An 11,040-nucleotide genomic window follows, 5' to 3' on the forward strand; every position below is an offset into this window, starting at 1 on the left:
TTTGCTTCACTCTGTAGGACAGTGTGAGTTCCCTGAAATGGGACCCTACTGGACACCTGCTGTTATGTTTGGGGAGGTCAGAGGTGGTGAAAGTACTGGGACGCTCCGGGGGCACCTGGGTGACTCTGCACTCTCTTTACCACACCAGCATTGTTAACATTGCAGAATGGTGCCCGCTAGCTGGCAGAGTACCCATACCTAGACTTCTGATGGCTGTGTGAGTTATACTTGTTTTGTTCTCACTCTGAATAGACTATTTCTAAAATATACTTGTTGCAGTAAAACAAAACAAAAATCATCTTAATATTCACACTGGAGTGTCTTTATTCATGCATTTGTTGCGTTGTTTTTTCTCTTCATGTGTCTGTAGTGGTTGTCTGAATGGCTCGGTGCATGTTTGGACACTACCACAGGGTGGGACTACTGTATCTCTGCCCAACATACTGAACAGCCCCCCAAGCCAAGATAAGAACAATGAAGTCCAGGTCAATTTGGATTTCCTAATAATGATTTTCTTGTAGACTTGGTATTAAAAAAAATATTCAAATATGGCTACATTCAATCTCTAAGTTACTTTTGAAAATATTTATTTATAGAATCAGAAATAACCATTCAATTCTTGTTTCCTCTTTATTTTTATTTTTTTTAGCAGGATGGTGCAAGGTGTGCCTTTGTACTTCATGGTCATATTACAGCAGTGAAGTTGCTTTCATTTTGTTCCAGTGGACTGGCTCTGGTTTCTGGGGGGATAGGGGGGCTGCTCAACATCTGGTCTCTGCAGGTAAAACAAAAAAATATAACTTCACTGCTGCTGCACATCCTGACATAAAACCAGACCAGCCACCTCCTATAATCATGTTCTGAATCGAGTATGTGATCATCTAAATATTGTACTGTAACATAACGTATGAACTGTTTCACACAGGATGGTTCAGTGTTACAGACCACTACTGGACTGGGTTCAGTTGTCAGCGCTACCTGGATACCACACTTAGGTGTAGCTGCTTGTTTTGGAAGGTCCAAGGTAAGTTAAGTTATTAATAGACGCACACTGTTTACTGTACTATTGCTTATTTCCATGGTCATTATCTTCCAGGATGTTTTACTGATCTGCTGCACCCCTGACTGGATCAGTCAAAACCACGTGTTGGCCTCCTGCCGTATGGTCCTCAGGAACCAGAACATCTTGGGCCTGAATCTGGCGCCTTGTTTGGCTGTTTTCTTAGAGAGGCTGCCCTTGTTGCTACAGGAGCAGTACAGCTACGAGCGGGTCATTACTGAGACAATGTTTGGAAGTTGATTTACTGTTTGGGGGTTTTCAGCTCAGACATATGTCTGTGTGTTTTGTAAATGCAGAACCACGTGACTGCCGGCGATCAGCTCGTCCACAGTGCCTTCCTGCAGAGTCTGGCCTCCCTGGCTGTTGGTCTGTCCTTAGAAAAACATCTGTGCACTTACCCACAGCCCCCACACCACACCTGTCCTGATGCTCAGTCCTGCCCATCAGAGTGGAGCTGGCTGCTCACCTATGCCACTACTGTCTGCAGTGCAGAGGCTATTGCCAGTGGTACTGCCTTCCCTGAATCCTTTGTCGTTTCTGAGTTTCAGGAGGTGGAACACTCTAACATTGTCAAAGCACTGGTAAGTGTTGAAGTTGATGTGACTAAATTCATGTAATATGATGTGTCCAGTTGTTTTAAACAGGTTACTTGACTTCTAGGACAATAGTAAGTGGAGTTTCAAGATGGATGAACAGCTGATGTCATGGGCCACAAACAGGCCAGAGGTAAAAGTGGACAATGTTATTTATCTAAGACTTTCTGCAAACATTATCAAAGTCCAAAAGCTACAGGGAATTAAACGATTTTGTTTTACACAAGTGTCTGTGTTTCGTAGGATTGGCAAGAGGGAGGTAGGAGTGAGGTGTACCTTTGGGGGAACGGACGATATGGACAATTGGCAGGAATGGGGACAAACCTTATGATGCCTACATTGGCTCCCTCTTTGTTACAGACACAACAGGTAGTTACATTTTCATTCAGGATACAGTCTCTATGAGAACTACAGTTTTGTAATATTTATGTATATATATTTTTTACTAGGTCGTATGCGGTCAGAACTGTACATTTCTAGTCCAGTCCAATGGATCCGTTTTGGCTGTAGGTGAAGGACAGTATGGTAGACTGGGCCAAGGGAACTCTGATGACCTCTTTGTTCCCACTCTTATTTCTGCATTTCAAGGTACATATTCATCAAAGGACTAATAATGCAACTGGTTGGTTGATCAATATTTGTTTTCTTTTGTTTTCAGTATCTTTGTGAACAAAAATAGGAATGTTTTAAATGTTCACATCTCCTGTTCTACCTAAATTGTGATTAACTATCTGTCAAACCTGTGGGCAGGGTATGTGGTGACCCAGCTGGTGACATCTTGTGGTTCAGATGGACACTCGATGGCCCTGACTGAAACGGGGGAGGTATTCAGTTGGGGAGATGGAGATTTTGGCAAACTGGGCCATGGCAACAGTGAAAGACAAAGGAGACCCAAACAGATAGAGGCCTTACAAGGAGAGGAGGTCATCCAGGTAAATTTCGGATTTATTCAGTTTAAGTTTATCTGTTTGGTTGTACACGTTCATCAGCTTTTGTAAAAATGTTGACTTTAATCAAGTGTCACATGCAGCAACGTCCACAACAGCACTTGATGGCAGCTTCAAACACTGATTTGCAAAATACAGGAGGACATTAGTGTTCATTAGGTCACTGACAATAAAATAAAGGTGAATGTAATTTTATTGTTGTTACAAGTAGGGGTCCCTCAAGAATAATAATTAAAAAAAAAAAATCTAAATTGCTGCATTTATGTGTTCAACATCCAGTTATACCATTTTTGGTGTTTGTAAGTTTGAGCTTGTGTAAATTGTTCATGATTTGAAAAAAAAAAGCTATGTTTTCACCATTTACATGCATCTCCAACATTTTCTACACCAGATGCAGTGTTTCATTAGTTAAAAAAAAATCTGAATCTGAATATAACACTACTTTGATTATGCTCTGTCTTCTTTGCTCAGCTCGCTTGTGGCTTCCGGCACTCCGCCATCATCACAGCAGATGGGAAGCTGTTCACCTTCGGCAGTGGTGAATCCGGTCGTCTGGGTCTAAGGTCAACGTCCAACAAGATGCTACCTGAAAGGGTGACTGCACTGGAGGGATATCATGTTGGACAAGTAGGCCACAGATTTTCTGTGTTTCAAATTTTAACAAATATTCTAGTCTCCCTGACGGAAATGGCATATTAACGTTTACTTCCATTCCTCAGGTGTCGTGTGGTCTCAACCACACATTAGTGGTATCTTTGGATGGCATGATTGTGTGGGCATTTGGAGATGGGGATTATGGGAAATTAGGAACTGGTTCATCCACAGCAAAATATTACCCCCAGGTATGTTAACACTAACAAAGACTTACTTAGGAATCCCTTAAAGACAAAATACAGTATGGTTATGTTAGTTTTTATCTAATTTCCATCCTGTACTTGAAATGAGAATTATTAGATAAATTAATGCACAACCTAATTAGCAGAGCTAAAACAGGTCTCTCTTGAAAATGAGTTCTCGTGACTCAATGAGACTACCTGTATAAATAAAGGGTAAATAAACAAATGCTTTATACATATACAGTATATATATAATATATATACATATTTATATGTGTGTGTGTATTAATCATGGATGTAGTACTCCCTACCACCTTTTGTACAATATGTGCATATTGTCTTTTTCCAAATTGTGTACTCTGCTTCTTTTGTGATTGTTTCATGTGTTTTGTCTGTCTGTCTGTATTTATCTATATGAAGATTATATGACTTTGGTTGATTATATTTTCAGAAAGTGGAACAGCTTTGCAACAAAAGAATTAAGAAAATTTGTTGTGGGACCCAGTTTTCTGTGGCTCTGGCCTGTGATGGACATGTTTACACATTTGGACAAGGTACTTTTTATTGTGAAAGTCAGTTGTGTTGTGCAAAAATGAAAATGCACCTCAAGGTTACATAGGATATTGGATGTAATTATTTTTCAACTGTGACTATCTTCAGGTATATTTATTCATTTGTTGTTTATTTGACAAGAACAAAACATGTGTTTGCTAAATCTGATAGACAAAAGTCAGCTGTTAAAATATGAGCAAGATTTCTAGTTATGGGTACAGCTTGTGTTTTTTTAGGCTTAAAACATACATGTTTTTTAATATTATTAACGCAAGGCTTCTTATTTTAAAATCAACTCATCTAAAAGGTTCTTTAAAACAATTAGTTTTTATATACATGTAAAATATATTAAGTAAAACTGTACTGTTTGTACAGATATTCTGTTTTTGTCACCACCAAATTCTTTATTTTTTAACCACAAGTCACTCAGATCACAAGACATTAAAATACTACAGAGAAAATCAGTATACATATCAGTATATATAGCATTCCGTCATTATTTTGTTCATCCTTCAGAGCGTCTCATTGGTCTGCCGGACTCCATGCTGAAGAATAAATCCAGCCCCCAAGTGGTGCCATCACTGGAGGGGGTGTTCATCGAGGACATTGCAGTGGGTTGTGAACATGGGCTGGCTCTGTCCACCACTGGAGACGTTTACGCGTGGGGCTGCAACAGTGAGGGACAGGTAACCAGCCTGAACTGCCAGAACACAAGGCATTGAGAAAATGAGGGGTTTTCTTGAATTACACATTGATTTATTTTATACATGTGTTTCAGCTGGGTCTGGGACACTCTAATCCAGTGAAGGAGCCGGCACTCGTCACTGCCCTCCAGGGTAAAAACATTCGACAGATCTCTGCTGGTCGCTGCCACAGCTCAGCGTGGACAACCCCCACTACACCGATAAAAAGTTCAGGTACAGTGTTACTGTATCTGTGCACACAAATACTCTACGATCAGTAAAAACGACAGTCCTGTGATTGTGTGTTGTTTTCACTAGCAGGTGGCTCAGGACTTTTGCAGCTTGGCCTTCCCCAGGCTGTCCCTCCTCAGTACAACACTCTGAAAGACTGCAGCCCTGATATCCTCAGCGTGCGCCTCAGGGTGCTCCACCATTTCTCTGATCTCATGTACAAATCCTGGAGGCTACTCAATCTGGACACCAAGAAACCGGTGCGTTAAATCTCATTGCTCTTGTTTAAATATGAACTTATATCTGTTACTGGGTCGTTTTTATGTTTCACTGTAATCCAACATTTTTCAGTCAGGTCATCTGGACAGTTTCTTGTTTTTGTGTGTGCTGAAACGTTTCACCTTCAATCCAGAAGGCTTCATCGGTCAAGGAAATGCACAACACAAAACTGATTCTTCCCCCAACAGCTTGCTCCAAAGTGGAACAAACCAGTTATGTTGGTGCTAAGATGGTCTCTTTGGCACGCCCCCTCCTCCATTGCCAGCAATCCAAACGCTGGATTGTATACCTGAATTATTGAGCATGGACTTTGTTGTTTCACTGTAATGCACCTTTCTCTGCCCATGTTTTATTCCCTTTTTTCCGACTTCTGTCCAGATGTCCACTTCACGCTATAGTTCAGGGACTGCAGCCATCATTCGAGGTGAACTCAGAGGGCTACTGTCACCCAAGGTCAACACTCTGCCTCTTGTGCGCTCAATCGGCAGAACAATGACCCAGGGCAAAACATATGGGCCACAAATCACCGTGAAACGCATTTCAACAAGGTAAAAATGGTGTTAGGTCTGCTGGCAATAAAATAAATATCTGCAGAAGACGATATACAGAGGAGACAAAACAGCCGGCTATATTTTGTGCAAGTAATTTTTGTGTTTTTAACTCCCTTGTAAATAAAAGCATTTTAAATTCTACTCTCACAGAGGGCGTTCGAGCAAGCCCATCTTTGTGCAGATAGCTAAGCAAGTGGTGAACCTGAACCCTCTGGAGCTCCGGCTGCCGTCACGAGCCTGGAAGGTGAAGCTGTTGGGGGAGGGAGCTGACGATGCTGGAGGAGTGTTTGATGATACTATTACTGAGATGTGTCAGGTAGGATTAAAAAGCACACATTTGAGAGCATCACAGGCTGTGACAGGAGTGAACTTGTTGTCCTGATGCATGCTCATAATCCAGGTAGATAAATGTTCTCTGGACGAAGAACTTGTCCAGAGGACCTGACTCTACCTCGTTATATTGAACTTGTTGTGTTTTGTGTTGTGCTCCAGGAGCTGCAGTTGGGTGTGGTGGATCTCCTCATTCATACTCCCAACAGCTTTGCAGATGTGGGCTGCAACACTGACAGGTGGAACAGTTTTAGTTATTTTTCATACTATCTGATTTTCAAAAATATTTATCTGGTGGTTAGTGTCACAGTAACCCTGAGGTTGTGGGTTTGAGTCTAGGTTGCGTTAGGAAGGGCATCCTGCCTACCATGCAAGTTCACTCACTGTGGTAACTCCTGCAGAAGGGAGCAGCAGAAGGAAACCTCTAACGATGTCTGCATGTCCGTTTAGGTTCTTGCTTAATCCGGCGGCACACTCAGAGGATCACATGATCCAGTTTCGCTTTTTGGGTATCCTCATGGCGGTGGCCATACGCACCAAGAAGCCTCTGGACTTGCATCTAGCTCCATGGGTGTGGAAACAGCTCTGCTCTATGCCACTTGGAGGACCTGACTTGGAGGAGGTGGACCTGCTCACCTACCGCACGCTTCAAGGCATCCTTCACCTGGAGAACAGCGGAATCACTGCAGATAATTTCCATGTGGTGAGAAACTCTTAGAACTGAATCATTACAAGCTCAGTTCATCTTAACACATTTATAATTTTACATTTTCTCCATAAAACCGATGGCTTTGTTTTACCTCTCCGCAGATGATCCCGTTGGAGTCATTCATGGCTCACAGTGCAGATGGAAGGCTGGTTCCTGTGGTTTCTGGAGGTCAGAACATCTCTCTAACGTTTGCCAACCGGACTGAATACGTAGAGAGAGCTTTGGACTACAGACTACATGAGATGGATGCGCAGGTTTGAGCAGCAAAATGTGGAACAGTTCAAATGTAACTGAAAACAATTTGAAGCACGTAGAAAAGCTATAAATTAAGTTGACAGGCTCACACAATTTGTATCATTACCAAATCATGTTTTTTCTGCTGTTAAAAAAAACAACTGTGTCCTGCGTTGTTCTGCAAACAAGCTCTATTATACAACCTTCATCTAAACAGACTGTCTGCAAATAAATCAACAAATGCAGGTAGATCAGCATAAAAGTACTTATCAGATAATGTATGAAACGGATATTTTCAGCACAAGTGTTAAGAAAATAAAATTAAAAAAAGTGTTGACATGGTATATATATGGTATGGTATATAGTTTATTCATTTTAAAAAAGTACAAAACAATTCCATAACAATATAAAAAAAGATACAAAAGATTTAAAATGAAAGGCAGCAGAAAGAAGAAAAAATCTTATTATATCTGCCCCTTTTTACAAACAATTATTTCAGACATAATAATTTTCAAGTAACAGTATAAAATGAATAACTTTCTAATTTATCTAATTCTAATACAAAACACACACTAAGCTACTTCATATATACTTTTTTAACAATTCAGTTTTGATTTTTTTCTTAAATGTGCACATTGACTTGGCATTTTTCACATCACTCTCTAGACCATTCCACAATCCAACTCCTTGGATTGAGGTAGACCTTCCCTTCAGACTAGTTCTGAATTTTGGTTTGACAAATATCTCTATCCCCTTAAGATTGTAGCAACTTTGTCTTTTAATAAAATTCCTTTGGATATTTAATGGTAATGTGTGATTTTGAGCCCTATACATAACTGATAAAATACTGTAATCTACTAAATCATGGAACTTCAATAACTTCAGTTGATAAAATAATGTGCTTGATGGGTGACTGTAATGCTTTCTGGTGATAATTCTTACAGCTCTTTTCTGTAAAATAAAAATAGGTTTTGTAAATGTTTTACACGCTTTCCCCCAAACATCAATGCAATAGATTAAATGTGGAACAATGATTGTGTTATACAACATGTACAGAGCTTTATCATTTAATAATTCCCTGACTTTGTATAGTACTGCAATAGATTTAGATATTTTTGTTCTTACAGAATTTATATGATTTTTCCATGTTAGCTGTTCATCAATGATTACACCCAAAAATTTCATCTCATTAACTCTACAAATCTCAACACCCTCAATTTTAAATGGATCATCAACAGTTCTCTTTTTGTTGCTAAATATCATGTATTTAGTTTTTTCTAAATTTAATGATAATTTATTAAGTTTAAACCAAGTTTGTATTTTATCAAATTCTGTCTTCATCAATTCCAACATCCGTTTTACATCTTTACCCAAACAGAAAAATGTGGTGTCATCTGCAAAAAGGACACATTTGAGGAGTCCTGATACATTCACTAAGTCATTCACATATAAAATAAATAACTTTGGTCCAAGTACAGAGCCTTGAGGAACTCCACAAGTGATATTGCACAGGTCAGATCTTACACCATTTATTTGTACAAACTGCTTCCTATCTTTTAAATAGCTAGATACCCAGTGTAATGCTTGTCCTCTTATACCATATTTATTTAATTTTTCAAGGAGAATAGTGTGGTCAATAGTATCGAATGCTTTTTTTAAATCAACAAAAATACTAACACAATACTGTTTTTGATCGACAGCAGTAGTTATTTGTTCCATTATTTCCATGAGAGCCATCGATGTAGAGTTTTTTGCTTTAAACCCATACTGACTGCTACTTAGAATGTTTTGTTTAGTAATAAATTTATCTAATCTGGTCACAAACAGTTTTTCTAGAATTTTTGAGAACTGTGGTAATAAGGATATTGGTCTATAATTATTGAACACACATTTATCACCATTTTTAAAGAGAGGAACTACCTTTGCTACTTTCATATTGTCTGGAAATATTCCTTTTGAAAATGATAAATTACAAATATATGTAAACGGCTCGATAACATAACTCATTATGTCCTTTACAAACATCATATCCTACATCATGCTGTATTAGAAAATAAAGACGCTTTTGAAAAGTTTGTCATATCAAAACGGTATATAACCCCTTTACCACAGCTCTGATGATAAGTTGATTAGGGTAATTAATTTTTTTCATTCATTCGACCTTTATTTACACAGATAAATCACATTGAGCCTCGAAGACTCATTTACATGTGAGACCGCTTTAGACAGACAAAAAGTAATGAAAGTGACACATGCAGATTGTATTGTATAGATTTTATGAGGGGCACTAATTATTCACAAGAACAAAGAAAAAACAAATATATGAAGTGGGTTATTTATGAAGAAGTAAAAACAGCAAAACTGTATACACAGTTACATAAGTACTGTTACTTTATTAGACCACTTTAATGTAACTGAGAATGAATGCTTCATGTTCAACCTGGTTAATTTCAAATATTATCCCAGGATCATCTGAGGCTACTAATTTTGACAAACGTTTTCTAATTATATATTTAGTTCATTATTTAAATACGTAAAGGTTCATCTGAGTTTTTTATTTTTGTTAGTTTAAAAAGTACACTAAAACTTTCCAACTCAAAGCAAATAAACCAATAAAGTTAGGCTGACATTTTGGTGAGATTATTTCAGTCTTTAAAAAAAAATTATACATTTTAATCTGGCTTTACTTTAATTAAACAAACCAAATAGTCAAAATTATTTTAAAAATTCCAAAAATCTTTGTCCTGGAGCTGTCGTAGCTCGGTGGTCAGTCCTGCAGTCTCGTAATCCTGATGCTGCGGATTTGTTTGAGTCTATGTTGCATCAGGAGAGTAATCCGTTACAAACCAGTTGAATTTCTGTGCAAGGTCACTGCAGAAGAGAGCAGCAGAAAGAAAAACAACAACAACAACAACAACAATAATAATAATAAATCTTGTCCTGACTGTCCCAGTGTACTGGGTCTGCCTACCAGTTTCCATTAGTTTTCATTTGACAGTCTGATTGATGTTGTTCTAAGACGTTTCAAGGTTGAGTTTGTTCTGGTCCTTCCAGGTGGACGCAGTCAGAGAGGGCATGTCCACCATCATCCCCGTGCCCCTCCTCTCCCTGCTGACGGCACAGCAGCTGGAGCAGCTGGTTTGTGGCCTGCCCCAGGTCTCTGTGGACATGCTGAAGAAGCTGGTGCGTTATCGCGACGTCACCGAGACCCACCAGCTAATCGACTGGTTCTGGCAGAGCCTGGAGGAGTTCACCAATGAGGAGCGGGTGCTTTTCCTGCGCTTTGTTTCTGGCAGGTCCCGGCTGCCTACCAACCCGGCTGATATCCCACAGAAGTTTCAAATCATCAAGGTTGACAGGGTGAGCTCATCAAAGTTAGAGATACACAAATCCACTTTTGTTTAGTTCTCATTCAGTGTCTGGTTTTAGTTAAGATTTTAGTGGTTAGCATCTGTAACAGCAGACTGTGTCTTCCTTACATGGTTTATACAGCCTACCTTGACTCGTCTCCCCATTGCTGCTTATTTTTGTCTTCAGCCCATCAATGGACTCCCTACTGCTCAGACCTGCTTCTTCCTGCTTCGCCTGCCCCCATACACAAGCCAGGCCATCCTAGCCGAGCGTCTGCGCTACTCAATCCACAACTGTCCCTCCATCGATATGGACAACTACATGCTCACTCACAACACGGACCCAGCAGACAGCTCAGACGAGGACTGAAGCCGAAGACTGTACAACAGTGAGGAATGTATCTTTGCTGCGGCCATACACAATATGCACTGAACAGATTGTTTGCCAAACTTGTGTGTTAAGGTACTATTTCTACATTGGTTTATTTAAAGACGTATTGTTTGATTTTCCAACTGCGCCTGGTGTTGTACGTATTGGAGTGCTACTGCAGGGAAAATAATTAGATTTTAAAAATTATTGGCCACTGAGCCACAATAACAGTTTATGTGCCTGTTCATTTGAAAATATTTATTAATTTATTGACTCACTTGCTGTAGTTATTATTATTGTAAAATAAAGAGTGTT

The 11,040-nt window shown here is 39.3% G+C and overlaps 1 protein-coding gene across 1 annotated transcript in view; it reads left to right on the forward strand.

Moving 5' to 3' along the window:
* LOC119424729 (probable E3 ubiquitin-protein ligase HERC1) overlaps positions 1-10,764 on the forward strand; it is a 42,271-nt gene extending 31,507 nt beyond the window's left edge. The window contains exons 57-79 of the mRNA XM_037692228.1: positions 18-217; positions 371-485; positions 653-781; positions 926-1,024; positions 1,097-1,270; positions 1,357-1,641; positions 1,721-1,786; positions 1,897-2,022; positions 2,103-2,241; positions 2,404-2,585; positions 3,072-3,227; positions 3,320-3,442; positions 3,888-3,990; positions 4,505-4,674; positions 4,767-4,905; positions 4,993-5,162; positions 5,560-5,729; positions 5,883-6,048; positions 6,225-6,301; positions 6,513-6,765; positions 6,873-7,025; positions 10,060-10,365; positions 10,543-10,764. Of these exons, the coding sequence (XP_037548156.1) occupies positions 18-217; positions 371-485; positions 653-781; positions 926-1,024; positions 1,097-1,270; positions 1,357-1,641; positions 1,721-1,786; positions 1,897-2,022; positions 2,103-2,241; positions 2,404-2,585; positions 3,072-3,227; positions 3,320-3,442; positions 3,888-3,990; positions 4,505-4,674; positions 4,767-4,905; positions 4,993-5,162; positions 5,560-5,729; positions 5,883-6,048; positions 6,225-6,301; positions 6,513-6,765; positions 6,873-7,025; positions 10,060-10,365; positions 10,543-10,725 (3,684 nt within the window). The 3' untranslated portion in view covers positions 10,726-10,764. The remainder of the gene's footprint in view (positions 1-17; positions 218-370; positions 486-652; positions 782-925; positions 1,025-1,096; positions 1,271-1,356; positions 1,642-1,720; positions 1,787-1,896; positions 2,023-2,102; positions 2,242-2,403; positions 2,586-3,071; positions 3,228-3,319; positions 3,443-3,887; positions 3,991-4,504; positions 4,675-4,766; positions 4,906-4,992; positions 5,163-5,559; positions 5,730-5,882; positions 6,049-6,224; positions 6,302-6,512; positions 6,766-6,872; positions 7,026-10,059; positions 10,366-10,542) is intronic.
* Positions 10,765-11,040: the final 276 nt, after the last annotated feature.

The sequence above is a fragment of the Nematolebias whitei genome, chromosome 18 (assembly GCF_014905685.2).
Source record: "Nematolebias whitei isolate Nwh7 chromosome 18, NemWhi1, whole genome shotgun sequence".
NCBI classification, from domain to species: Eukaryota; Metazoa; Chordata; class Actinopteri; order Cyprinodontiformes; family Rivulidae; genus Nematolebias; species Nematolebias whitei.